General features: G+C 36.3%; 1 protein-coding gene across 1 annotated transcript in view; it reads right to left on the reverse strand.

Moving 5' to 3' along the window:
* LOC128984031 (protein C-ets-2-like) overlaps nucleotides 1-14,878 on the reverse strand; it is a 44,164-nt gene that overhangs the window by 8,795 nt on the left and 20,491 nt on the right. Inside the window, exons 3-5 of the mRNA XM_054403312.1 lie at nucleotides 13,243-13,620; nucleotides 8,568-9,134; nucleotides 698-1,144 (exon numbers count right to left, since the gene is read on the reverse strand). Of these exons, the coding sequence (XP_054259287.1) occupies nucleotides 698-1,144; nucleotides 8,568-9,134; nucleotides 13,243-13,620 (1,392 nt within the window). The remainder of the gene's footprint in view (nucleotides 1-697; nucleotides 1,145-8,567; nucleotides 9,135-13,242; nucleotides 13,621-14,878) is intronic.

Raw genomic sequence — 14,878 nt, forward strand, 5'->3', positions numbered from 1 at the left:
GTTTGGCTCTTTTGATGATAATACATCATCAATATTGACCAAGTTAGTTGATAACTGGAACTTTGACTACTATTTTTACACGTATTGTTATTTCTTTGACAAATACCCAAAGTAATCTGAATTAGATGTGTTCAAGTTCCCCTTTGAAGTACAAAATAAAGTTAAAAATATAGACCTTTGGCAGAATGCCAGGAATAAACTTTAACTACACACTCAATTACAGACTTTGGTAGCAGCTTGCATTAGCTAAAGCTAAGGTCAACAATGTACACAAGTGATCCATTATCTCTCAAAGCTACATAACAGTGCATTTGCATTGTGATTTCCAGGGTGTAAGGTTTGAAAACAAAAACAGAAACCATAAAAACACTTGTATTAGCACTGTTAGTTACATTCAATACAGAATATAAAAAATACTGAAACCATGGAACGGAACTGAGTTTTAGATACATTTGAAATTAATTGACAATAGTAGAATAGTATAGAAATTTACCAGTTAAGATTTAGACATTACTTCCTTACATGAAGAATACATTTTTGCTTTTGAATTTTTAAAGTTTATACTATTAAAACAAAGCTGCATATTATTTTACTTCTTTTTGTTGTTCTATAGCACACTTTCAAGCACTATGTATACACTTCAATGTTGAAAGTAGCAATAGTACATTATACTAGTGGTAATGTTGAAATGACTAACCAGAACCCTCAACTCCTTTGGTGTGTTCAGAGTCAGCAGCTGACGCGACAGAGTCTTGAGTGTTTTCCACACAACAACTGTCTCTAGACGCCGGACGCTGAGGAGAGCACTCCACTTCTTGTGCGATGGTCTCCGCTGTATCAGGGGGAAGGGGATCAGACTCATTCTCTTGTTTGATAACCGAGCTGGTGTGTTTCACACAATCTTTTGTTAAATTCAGTATTGAGAAATTGCTTTTGGAAACTGAACACTGACTCTTTGAAACCGTAGGAGCCGGCTCAAATGAAGTAGACTGTGAACTGCTGACAGACGATGATGCTGGTAAACTGACACTTGTAATAGACAAATCACAGGCAGAAGTCGATGTGTGTTCTCTGGATAAGTTGAGTACCGTATCATTATCAGCTGACCCTCCTGGGAAAACTTCTGGTTTCCATCTAAAGCAGCCTGTTCAAACACACACGTTATTGTTAGCATACTGTGTTATATAAGCTATCAAAAACCAAGCAAACCTGCAAAACCAACACCTAAAAGGTTTTATACTTTCATTCATTTTCTGCAAACAAAATTGATTTTTTTTAGCTCAAATATTTCTGATATTTAATTGACCATGCAAAACTGGGCATGCAAGTTTCGTTTCTAAGCTTTGAAAAGTCACTAACTTACCGAAATGGCAGCAGCTACACCTTTTTATCCAGTTATATGGAAGATGAATTCCTCCCTTCCATTTTTCATTCCTTTCTATATAGAAGCCTCCCTTGAATCCGAGTCCGTAGTAATCGACCTTGGATAATAAGCAGACTTTTTGTTTAACGAACTTTGAAGGCAATAAAATGGTCGGAAGAAATAAATCTCGGCTGATACAAATCGGCATTTGCCAAAAGGATTTTTTTGTAACACGTCATTACAATTTCGTGATGAAAACGGTTCACTGAAAGATACAGTAGGTGGAAGTAGTATTACCAAATCTATGCAGAGCCATCCCATGAATTAAAAAAATTATCAGGTCAGAAAATAAATGAATAATAAGCATCAAGCCGAGGACTTTTCAAACATGCAATGAATCTGTAAAGATTTTTAAACTGAAATCCAACGTTTAAAACAATCAGACACCGTGTCTAACACTCTGAGAAACATTCACTACCACAATCTCATGTACTACGATGACTTGTGAGTATTTCTCAGTTACTGACTAGCAAATGTTAACCTTGGCCAAATAAGATACTTACCGAGCATCAAGCGATAAACTTTTGGAGTTAAGCTCACTGGCTCCCCCCACTACAAATCACCCTGTAACTGGTTGTCATATAAGTAAACAAACAAAATCAACATTACACCTTATACAATACACTCGATAAACAGACTAACAGAAAACTAGTAGTAATTTCAGATAAGACAGCTCATTGTACAGAGTCGGACAAAGAAACCTGCATTTAGGATAGGGAGTAGTTCAAGTTGAGGTGGGGTTGGCATTTAAAATTAACACGTTAAACGAGAAGTTGCCAACTGCAAAAACTCTGAATATAAATAGAACAAGAAAGATGTGAGCTTTGTGAGTTTGTTGGATTGTTGTGATGACTAAATAACACATTTTCTGACATTATGAACCACAGTCAATGATGAAGGAACTAACACTGAAAGAACCAGTAAATTTGAAGTTGAATACAAGACGCATACGCATCCCATTGCTTGACGTCTAAAATTTAATATCCCAGAACTGAATCGTAACGCCAGCTATCCTCCTCACCATCATTTATAGCTCTGATTCCCTCATCCCATAAACAATTCTGCTATATTACAACAAAAAGACAGTAGCTTGCAGCCTCAGTATCCATCAAAATAATATTTTAACTTATGAAATTTTATCTACAAAAGAGAAATACAGTAGACTCCCTCTTATCCAGACTCCTCGGGACCAAGGCCAGTCCGGATAACAGTTTTTCCGGTTAAACCAACGTCTCCAAAAATTTGTTAAATCGGACCGTTTAAGTGCATACTGTATACAGTATTTGACTTAAATTTATGAGAGCATTGTATTTAGACACGTGATAACTAGTTTCAAATCTTTTCCACAAGAATAGTCCTTTCAGTACCGCTCACTTCCTGCCGATCTAGTCCAGTTAAACCGTTGTGCTGATAAAAATTGTCCGGATAAAGAGATGTCACTTCTGAGTGTAGTCCGGTTAAAAGGTTTCCGGATAAGAGGGAGTCTACTGTATTGGTTTACAGTTACACTACGTTTCTCTGGAATAAAACCCTGCATTTGCAAGTCATCTAAATTTCATGAAATTTTGTCTATGAAAGAGAGGTATTGGAACCCCATTCCACTGTGTCCTCTGAAATTGATCCCTGATTTTTCCGGCTAAGGTTAAAATCCTATCCACCAAATAAGAAATACTTGTTAAACACAAAAGCCAAAGTAGAATTATTAAGCTTCATCACAACAAAATCACAATGCTCACCAAATCTGTGACGGTGCAATATTAAGGCCCGTTTTGCCAGAAGCGTCTCGTGCGTCTGACGCTCAACGTCTATCGCTCCGCGTCAATCGCTGCCCACTGCTTTGCATTGTTTTAGGTTAGTCTATTTTGCCAGAAGCGTCTATCGCTACAACCGCCAGCGTCTGATGCGGACCACTGCTCCTGGAGCAGACGGAGACGCAGTCGCTAGCGATTATTACTGGAATAAGCACGTGTTTAGTTGTTGACTTAACTTTTGTTTCCTTAAATAAGTTGTGTTTTCAAGTTTAGTGACATGTCACAAACAAAGTGGGGATTCAATAGTGAAGAAGATGAAAGACCGATTGAAGCCATTTCAGCACACGACTGTTAAGTCAATTGTTATGTGATTTTCAATTAACAATTTAAAATATCCCTCTTCAGGCCTCTTTTAAAACATAGTACGCACTTCTTCCCAAGGTTTGCACAACATTTCTAATATCTCATCATCGTGTAATTCCTCAGCTAACCAATACTTTACTATTTGCTTTTTACAGGTCATTTTCAGAAACACTCCTTTTGCCACCAAAGTAAACCACTTATTGATCAAATAATCGCAAGGAACAGACGCTTCTGGCAAAATAGGCCCGAGCGATAGACGCTGAGAGCGATCATCGCTGAGCGTCGGACGCACCAGACGCTTCTGGCAAAACGGGCCTTTACACAAACACATTGCCTCCCCTCAAATCCAGCAAGTGACCATATAAAATCACATTGAATGTTGACGAATAAAGCATGATTTTTATACTCGTGAGCCATTTTACAATAAATTTATCAAAGACAAATATTTAACTAAGCTTATTGCCTTAACACGTAAGTCAATCTTACAGGGATGGTTATAAAAATAGGACTTGACACAACCAAAAAAGCCACATAGAACGATCATCAGGTAATGAATCTTTTAACAATGCATTGTTGTAGATGGAACCTCCAATTTCTTTGTAGACACTCATAAGAACTGTAATAAAATTCATAAGAAATTATTGAGTTACAAAATTGTATAAATTATAGACTTATCATGAAATTACTGATTTCATGTCTAATTTAAAGTAAGCTTTTATCGAATATAGTATAATGTATAACTAAGTAAAAAATTCCTAGAAAACAATACTATAGTTCGGCCGCTTAGAAAGCGACCTCCTCCAGCATTGGTTTAGCATTGCGCGCAGGTCGTTTTTTAAGCGGCCGAACTATAATCAAACTTTGTTAATAAACGTAACATACCAAGCGTAAGATAAATTAAAAAAACTCAGTGAAATCAGAAAAAAACTTTTTTTGCTAACATCTCTGTTGTTATAGTTTAGTTACTCTTATTAGTTAGTATTAACTATATAGATGTAAAATATAGAGAAAAATGAATAATTGTTGGTGTTTTTATGCAAACTTTCACAACAATAAAATATGACTCTAATTCAAAACAAATGTTAGTCAGATGTGCAGTCATTCCAAACAATATTACTACTAATAAAATTAGACAACTTAACTTTGTGATTTTAAAACTAATACATCTGAATAGTAAATACTAAATATTGTTAAAGCAATCCGAACACATTTTGTTATAAAATGTCTTTATGTGCATAAACAACTTTCGAATGTGATTATACCTCGATTACAGTAAACCTGCGACCCAAGATGATTTATAGTTAAACATATTATAAAAGTATCAAGTTCCATATAAAATGTTTATTAATCATTTATAAATTTAAAAATTTTCATCAGTTTCTCAAAATAAAAATAACATTTTTAATATAATCACAAAATTGTACCAAGATGTTACACATAATTGCTTTATTTTCACAGCATATAATTGTTATCACTTATCATTAATTAAATGCTACAATAATAGTAAATATTACCACAATATTGCTGTCAATAGTAAATAATATTGTAACAACATTATTGTATTTAATAAAGGACAATATTTATCAATATTGAGAAATTACTAGTAAAACATCTAACAATATTGCATCAACAATATTTACAGAAAGTTTTTCTAATATTTTCTCAATATTGTTTCGTTACTTGGAATTGTGAAAGTAGCCAAGAACCTCGGCAACAACAAGCGTCTAGGCAGCCAGTGCAACTCCGAGGATCGTGGATCAGAACACCCCCCACCACCGCACCATGTCGTATGCTTCCGAATCATACCGGCGCATCAGCATAGCCTAACTGTTCGCGGAAAATTGTTATCTCTATCACTGTTTCTGTCAAAACGTATCGTTTGCAGGTTAAATTGAAATAAAATATAATTAAACTGTCGTAACCTAACCAATCTTGCTGGTAATGAAAACCTTGAATAAAGGTTTACTAATTGAAAAAAAATAGTTCTGTTCTAAAAATAAAATTATAAATATCTCAAATTCAATTTTATAACTATCATAACCTAACCAAACCAACCAAACCTGCTGATATGAAAAAAAGGTTGACAAAAAGTTAGTGACACCAGCGGGATTCGAACCCGGCATCTTCAGGTTATCAGCCCGACACGCTATCCAGTACACCACCAAGGCTCATGACTACAATTCGTATCGTCGCGGTAATGGTTGACGCCACGCCATCGGCATGGAGCGGTGGTGGGGGGGTTTCCGATCTGATACACGATCCTCGGAGTTGCACTGGCTGCTTAGATGCTTATTCGGTTGTGTTGCCAAATTAAAAAAAAAACATTCAAACAGACCTGCATTTTATGTTTCTTTTCTTTTTGCAGTCATTTTCTGTGTCTTTTAACTGCAACATCTCAATTAATTAATTATTTAAAAGTGGCTAAAACGATATATTGGCATGACAAAGTTAAATACAGTTTTGTCAAAGTAGTTAAGACCAAGAATGTTCCTAATTTCTAAAGAATATATTCCTTTTTGATTTTGGAAGACAACTAATAGTTTGGAATTGAATTATTTTTAACTGTTACATTACAAACATTGGCTTACTTAAAAACCTACAAAATCAATACTTTCGAATGTTAAAGAACGAAATTTAAATCACATGAGTTGAAAATGTGTAATGCTTTATAGATTTGTTAAATTTCAACTCAGAGCCTAAGTTGGTGCCCGTAATGATAAGAAAAAAAAATATGATAAAAGTCATAGCAAACAAAATATAATATTCTTTTTTCTTGTAAGTTCAAATATTAAGTTAAGCTTCAAACAGTAAGTTAGTATAATATTTGTTCACCACACTATGCTGTTTTTAGCCGTTTTACAGATGTTAATTGGAGGCTGAAAGCTACGCATTGCTGTACAGAGCCAAAATGCCAGCCGTCCTCGTCATTTGGGGGCCGAGCAGGTTTTTACAGTCCTACGGCCGAAAATCAGCTGTTCGCTTAATTACTCAAAACATTAATGTACAAAATACACAAGCAGTATCCTTATTATGCATTGTAATAGACTTGTTTTATATTCATCGCTGCCTAGCAACTATTTACTATTATTTTTGCTAATTCCTCTAAATATTTCTTCACATAACCTTTAAGTTGAAGTTGTGTGCATATATAGTATTTTTTCAATTTTGTATAATGTGTCGAAAAATAGCGTTCATACCACCAGCCGAAAGGGTTTTGCAGCTCTCGATCGTTTTAAGTTATCGACTTTGTCTAGAACTTAAAAAATGATCTCGAGTCGGCAAAACCTAATTTTTGCCCCTGCGTACGAAATACACTATTGTGTTATCCATAAAAATGATGCAATATGGCATTGGTTTGAATGTAAACATTATTACCTAGTTCCAGTATTTTATGTTTTAGTATTTATCTACTGCCAGTGGCATTTTTGAAATTTTGTTGTAAAGAAACTGCCCACACCATAAGTATTGGTTTTATAAATTTGACCTAGATACTTCCCGCTATAAAAGGTAAATACGTTCGGAAAGTGTTGTTTATAATCTTTCACTGTCGGCAACACATCGATTTGTTCCCACTTCAAAGTGAAATAAGCCGTATTATCTACTATGTTGATTTTATACTAAATTAAAAATGCAGTTCTAATGAAAACTTGTTATCATTCAACTGAATACCAATCACTTAGAAATTCAATAATTTTTTTCATAGTTGAATAGTAAAAAATATTTGTATAATTCAACAATAACTATACACTGTATTGGTTACAAATTTAATTTAGTATCCAATCAGCTGATGAACTGACTTTCAAAACATAACCTTCATTATATTTTCAAATTTTTGTCTTGGACTTGTTTGAATTTTTTTCCATTTTACTATTCATACAATTAGTTTCAACAAAGATTTAGTGTTTAGATACCTTTAACAAGTGTGCAAAAAGAACATTAGGACTACACAATGACTGTTGAGTACAATGACATAAAAACCTCACAGATTTACATACAAAGCATCACACAAAAACCGATCTTGTAGGCAATTGCCTGTGCTGAACTATTGCACACAATGTAGCGGTTTAAAGAATGACTGCAACAATTAAGTGATATTTTTATCAATTAATAACAATTAATGATATTGTGCTACCCAAATTTATGTGTCTAAAAAACTCACAACATTAATGGTTTGTTTTAGTTTGTGTTAGTACTGTGATATTAGCCACTATCTCACGAGAATGTGAAAATTACTTTTGTTCTTGATTTTACAGTGCAAATATAACAAAAGCTGTATATCTGTTGTGAATAAGCACAGTAATTCTTAAACAACTTATTGTGATTTTGAAAATATAATCACAATATTAGTAAGTCACCGCACGAGCTTGTTTAGAATTAATATTATTTGAACTATAATCCACAAACAGTTTTAAACTAACATACAAAATCACGAGGTCAATAAATAAATCAATTAATCACGAGGTCTATTGAGTAAGCCATATTCATATAAACTCCATGAGTACAAAGTTAAATAGACAGATTAGTTTAGAACTAAAGGTTGTCATAGATAATTGAACCCATGGAAATCTGGTCCAGTTGTTTATGTTGATAGAGAACAGATCTCAAACTTGCAACAAAATATTAATTTAATTTTTGAATCAGACATGACTTTTTTGCAAGTTTCGTGATAGCATATCAACACTCTAGATTACCGTTTCAATCGCTCAATATGAGCTGGTTAAAAAAACTGAACAAAATTACTTTGATTTAGGTAATATATTAAAGAAAATACCATTTTCAATAACAAATCAGGAGACTCATTACAAAAAAATACATAGGAAATGACTGTAACTTTAAAAAAAAGAAACAGTGTTGGATTTGCAGGTCTGTGGTTAAAATACTAGCACTACAAACGGAATTTGCAGCACTGGATTTTTATGTAAAATAAACCTAGTTTTACAAGAAATAATTACAACTACCCATGCATAACCTAATCCTTATCAAAACGTGCTACACGTAAAAATAAAATATTGAAATGGACAACCACTTACTTGGATGGGCGTACGGTATTTCTTGTCTATGAGCATAAGAAAATTCTTGATTAATACTTTGATTAGAAATTACTCGATTTTCATGAGTCCTGCTCCAAACCAGTTCAGATTGTGAGTTTGACCTTATTTTTAGCTGAAGATGATGGTAAAGTAGTTCACCGCACTCAGGCAACCTCAACTTGAAGTCATCTAATGTCATCCTTACCAGGTCTCGGCCGCTGACATCTCGGAAGTTGTTGAGACTGACGCTTGCTGGGTTGATGTTCAGTTGGAATAATTCATGAATGAAACAGTCCAAAGTGTCACTCGGTGACCACTCTGAAATACTCTTGTAAGCCCAACAGTCGTAGATCCGCCTTTCTATAGGCCAGTGTTTTGTGGAAGGACTTTCAGTAGGCCAGTGTTTTGAGGGAGGCCTTTCAGTAGGCCAGTGTTTTGTGGGAGGCCTATCCGTAGGCCAGTGTTTGGTGGGAGGCCTATCCGTAGGCCAGTGTTTGGTGGGAGGCCTATCCATAGGCCAATGTTTTGTGGATGGCCCGTCAATCGGCCAATGATTGGTTGATGTATCTGAAACATACGAAAAATATTGCTCACATACAGTAGTTATAGGATTAACTTTAAGGATTGCATCAGAGGAATTTATATTCCTGTCACAATGTCTATTTCCAATGTAATTTGTATCCCAGTCGCAATGAGTACTTCCAGTGTAATTTGTATCCCAGTCTTAATGAGTACTACCAGTGTAATTTGTATCCCAGTCTTAATGAGTACTACCAGTGTAATTTGTATCCCAGTCGCAATGAGTACTTCCAGTGTAATTTGTTTCCCAGTCAAAATGAGTACTACCAGTGTAATTTGTATCCCAGTCGCAATGAGTACTTCCAGTGTAATTTGTATCCCAGTCGCAATGAGTACTACCAGTGTAATTTGTATCCCAGTCTTAATGAGTACTACCAGTGTAATTTGTATCCCAGTTGCAATGAGTACTTCCAGTGTAATTTGTATCCCAGTCACAATGAGTACTACCAGTGTAATTTGTATCACAGTCACAATGAGTCATGGCCTAGGGCGCGAGGCAATTGGCTTTTTTGGGGGGCGCCAAAAAATTGGAAAAAGAAAAAAAATTGTGGCCGTTTTTGCATGTGATTGCGGTAAACTGATAATCCCTTGCAGCCGTGTAGACATCTTAACAGTCTCCCACAATTGCGGCAAGATGTTAATTATTTCCTGCGGTTGTATATACATCATCATCGTCCGTCTCCCGCGATCGCGGCAAAATTCGGACTATTTCCAGCGGACGTGTGGACATAATTATCGTCTTCCTTGATTGCGGCAATATATGAACACATCCCGCGGTCGTGATGAGATTATCACCGTCTACCGCGAATGAGGCAAAATTGTAATTTTCCCTGGGTCGTGTGGACATTATCATCTTCTTGCGTGATCACGATAAAATTCTGATAATCCCTCACAGCTGTGAAGACATCATCGTCTTTCGCGAATGAGGCAAAATTCTGATCTTTCCCGTGGTTGAGTGGAAATGATCATCGTCTAACGCTAATAGACATTATCATCGTCTCATGCGATCGCAACAATATTCTGATCATCCTTCACGGCTCTGTAGATCTCATTATCTTATTGCGCGATCTCGGTAAAATCATGATCATATCCCGCGGTCGTTTAGACATTATCATCGTCTCATGCGATCGCGGAATAGTTCTGATCATCCCTCGCGGCCTTGTGGAGACATATTATCGTCTCCCGTCTTCCGTGGTCACAGAAACGTCACTGTTGTCATGCGCCATCGCGGTAAATTGACAATTCCTGGTTAAAAAAAAATCACGCTTGATTCCCGGATTTCCCGGTTGGTGGTCACCCTGTTATATATTGCAAAGGGGCGCTACTATTTTAGTTGTGCATAGGGCTCTGACATGGTCAAGAACGGTCCTGCAATGAGTACTACCAGTGCAATTTGTATCCCAGTCTTAATGAGTAGTTCCAGTGTAATTTCAATCCCATCGCAATGAGTACTACCAGTGTAATTTGTATCGCAGTCGCAATGAGTAGTTCCAGTGTAATTTCAATCCCATCGCAATGAGTACTACCAGTGTAATTTGTATCGCAGTCACAATGAGTACTTTCAGATATGAATAACAACACAGTATACAGAGCTACTGAACACACCTGTAGTCCGGTTTACATAAAGTTTGGTACATTTATATCGGTTGGGTACTAATCCATGGCATCTCTAGGCATGTTTCCCTTTTTTTTGGAATTTTGATTTTTAATGGTGATTTTCCCATAAAATAGTGGTAAAATCTAATTTTCTAGTAAATGGCTGGAACGATTTTGATAAAAATTTAGTTTGTTATGCCATTTAAATCCTGAAAAAAAAAAAATGGTAGAACTCCCATAGTTGTGAAAAATTGCAGTTCAAAAGTTAATGTAACTTATGTTATTAACTGTGTTCCCATAAAAAACCTAGAAAATAACAAGGATTACAAAAAAAAGCTGGTTTTGATTAAAATTATGTTATCATACTAATATTATAATATTAATGTGAAAGTTTGTGTGTTTGTTTGTTTCAAGTTCAATCACGCATCAACTACTGGTCGGATTGGGCAGTAATTTGGTATGATGATAGTCCACATTCCTGAATAACATATAGACATACTAGCTGTAACCCGCGGGCTTTGCCCCGTTTAACTTCTTAATTTTCAAGATTATCTCGTTCACATAGCTCAATCACGTCCTGGTTGAAGTTTGTTCGCTACGCTCACTCACCTGTAGGTTGGAGCTCGTTCGCTACGCTCACTCACCTTTAAGTTGGAGCTTGTTCGCTGCGCTCACTTGCCTTCAGGTTAGCTCGTTCGCTACGCTAACTCGCCTCCAGGTTGAAGTTCGTTCGCTATGCTCACTCACCTTTTGGTTGCAAATTAGCTGTTGTCATAAATGTAAAAGAAATAATAGTGCTGCACCCTGTTGGTAATCCTTGTAACTTTAATGCTATTGAACATCATAGAACAGAACCAACTTGTTTAATTGAAACAGCTGTTAAGATTCAATAATTCCATTTCTCATAAGGTTAACATGGGAAACTCCAGAGCCACTGGGGCGGAGCCCGAAAGGATTTTTGAAATAAGAATATGCCTATATATTAATCGGGAATGTGAGCTATCATCATGCCAAATTTCAGCCCAATCCGACCAGTATTTTTCGCGTTCACTTGTCACAAACATACATCCATACATCCAAACTTTCTCATTTATAATATTAGTAGGATTCTTATCTCAAAAATCCTTTTGGGCTCCACCCCAATGGCCCTGGAGTGTCCCATGTTTGCATTATGAGTATTTATATTTAAAAGAAATTAAAAAACTTTGTTGGCTGTTTCAACTACAAAAGTTGGTTCTATGATATTCAATATAATTAAAAAGGTATAAGGTATATCAACAGGGTGCAGGACGATTAATTTTTTTAATGTTTTTGCATTCATGACAACAGTTAATTTGAACCAAGCAGCGAGAAAAAGCTGTGATACACGATGAGAACTGTCAAATTAGGATCGTTTACAAGTTTATGTTTTTAATTTATAAATAATCTTTTGATATTCTGCAAATATTTGATAATTTAATTTTTGTTTGTTTAGGTGTAGTGGTATAACATTATGGCTATGGTAGATGTGTTATACTCTGGCATACCATAAATTAAAAAAAAATTTCTCAAACCGTGTCCTCTCCCATCGCAAACGCAAAGCACGAGTATAACTGCAATAAGCATTTTAATACTTATACTATTTACTTATATGCCAACCCTGTATGAAGGACGGGCATTCTGTTTGTGGTCCTTTAATTCTTAAATCCCCCATTGCTGTAAACGGTTTGAAAGTTACTGAAACTTTTGTGATTTTCCTTATAAGATATCATAGTAACTCCCACTGCTTACCCATGATAAAGGTTGTTTTCAAGCTAATGGGAGAAAGCATGTGTCAGATTGCTGATACCATTTATTTAAACTTAAACTTAAAAGTCCAATACCTCGGAAGTAAAGTCACAGCAGACGGAGGAGCAAAGGAAAATGTTAGGAGCCGCATTGGAAAAGCTTATGCAGCATTTATTCAGCTTTACCCAATATGGTGAAATAGAAATATTTCAATGAAAACCAAAATCCGCATCTTCAACACAAACGTCAAGTCTGTCCTTCTATATGCCAGTGAAACTTGGAAAATGGATCAGTGTAGTACTTATCAGCTCCAGGTGTCTCAGATGTATAATGAGAGTGTTCTGGCCAAACACTATATCAAATGAACAGCTTTGGGAGGCAACAGGGCAATAAAAGATCAACCTAGAAATCAGAAGACGGAAGTGGAGGTGGCTGGGTCACACTCTTCGGAAGACGGATGGTGCAATTGAAAAGAAGGCCCTGGAATGGAATCCCCAAGGGACCAGAAAGAGAGGAAGACCCTGTGACACCTGGAGGAGAACAATAATGAAGGAAGCCTTGAGTGTCGGGAAGACCTGGGGTCAACTGAGGGATCTGGCGCAAGACAGGGATGGATGGCGAGCTCTTCTCGATGCCCTATGCTCCCGCTAAGGAGCGACAGGAAATAAATTTAAAAAAAAAATCAAATAACTTAAAAGTGTTTCTTGGTCAAGAAATGATTTAGCAAGATTACCAGGCATGTGGGGGGGCATCTGAGGTTGGTCGAAGTAGGCCATGTGTAGCGGATGACTCGGACCTGGGGTCGGCTGAGGCATCCCTTCTCTGCCCCACACCTCGTTCATCACACTCTTCAACTTGGTCTGCAGCTGATGATACAAGATGTCCCCATACTGGGGGATGATCTTGCGGAAGTCCTCCACGGAGAAATTCTTTAGATCGCATCCTCTTGTGTTGACAAAGTGCTCTAGTTTGAGAGTCGCCGGGTTCTGCACTTGCAGTTTGTATAGTTCACTCAGCAGCCAGAAGAGTGTATCGTAGGAGGACCAATAGTCAATAAGTTTGAACTTCCACCCTTCATAGTGGTCATCGGCACTGAAGCCTGCTTCTGAAACTGATAGCAATGCATTTGAAATTGTTATCGTATACGAGTAAAACAGTTATAGGGCTATTCTAACTTTTTTTAAATATTAAGGATTTTTTTGGATAGCAGGCTTACCTAAACTGAAACACACAAGTTAGGATATTTCGCTGGAAGATATTTCTCTTTCCAACTCAAACCGCCCCTGGTTGAAAATGGTGTCGGTGACAGTGAAATGGTTTGATTTATGTGGATAGTGTATGGTGTTTTAGCGTAAACTGTTTCACACTTAGGTAAGTATACTGTCCAACAAAAATCCTCAATCAAAAGTCCTCAAAAATCAGGGCCGGATTTCCCAATAGGCCCGGTAGGCCCGGGCCTATGGGCGCAAGGTCCCAGAGGGCGCACGGCCAAGAGGAATTTTTTTATAGGCTATCTAAAAATAAAAATAAATAGTCATAGTTGATAAAAAAACTTCCGAAGTTCATAAGAAGAAATTATTGTTATGAAATTTAAAATATTTTTCAGAATTACGCATCAATTTCGTTACAAAATTGCTAACGAACATTGGTTATACGGGAGTAGGCTGTAGGGATGTTGACGTTGACGAATGCCCAAGGAGTACGCATCGTATTGCCACTGCACTGGGCCACTATGCTGGCTCGGCTTGCTCAGGCTCAGGCTCAGCACTACTGATCATAGTGATTAGGGGCGCAAGCGTGCTAGACATTGTTACCACCCTCACTTCACAAAACAAAAGTTATTAACTAATCTTTTGATTAGTTACAACAATCTGCAGGATCAAGTTAAAATATATAATACGTTGTGTTGAATATTAAAACGATTAATTTACGTTTAAATTTAACGATAAAATATTAATCTCAGTTTGCATTAGATTTTAGAAACATTCAATACCCTCCAAAGCACCATTAATGCTGTCATTTTCTCCTCAGACCTAAGGATCGGTATGGTTGGCAGGAGTATTGCTCTGTTTTGCTTTGGAAATATAACCTAGATACAGTACGACCATAGATTAAATATAACTCAAGTCGACTTCTTATGACATTGCTAATTCAAAATTTGTTCATGTCTAGTTCATGTTGGTGATACTGGACGTTAGTTTTGACGTAATTTTGTTTCTATTTTTTTTTGGGTTTGTTCTATGATGTGTGTTTTAATTTCTTGTAATATAAACAGGAGACGATTGTTGATGATTAGATCGTTTTATTTTGGATAAACTAGGTTTAAACATAGATAAAACATACTCCTTAAATAACAAGAATTGTTTTCA

This window comes from Macrosteles quadrilineatus, unplaced genomic scaffold, assembly GCF_028750875.1.
Source record: "Macrosteles quadrilineatus isolate MER2022 unplaced genomic scaffold, UCM_ALF_1.0 Scaffold_2__2_contigs__length_208266976, whole genome shotgun sequence".
In the NCBI taxonomy this organism is placed as follows: Eukaryota; Metazoa; Arthropoda; class Insecta; order Hemiptera; family Cicadellidae; genus Macrosteles; species Macrosteles quadrilineatus.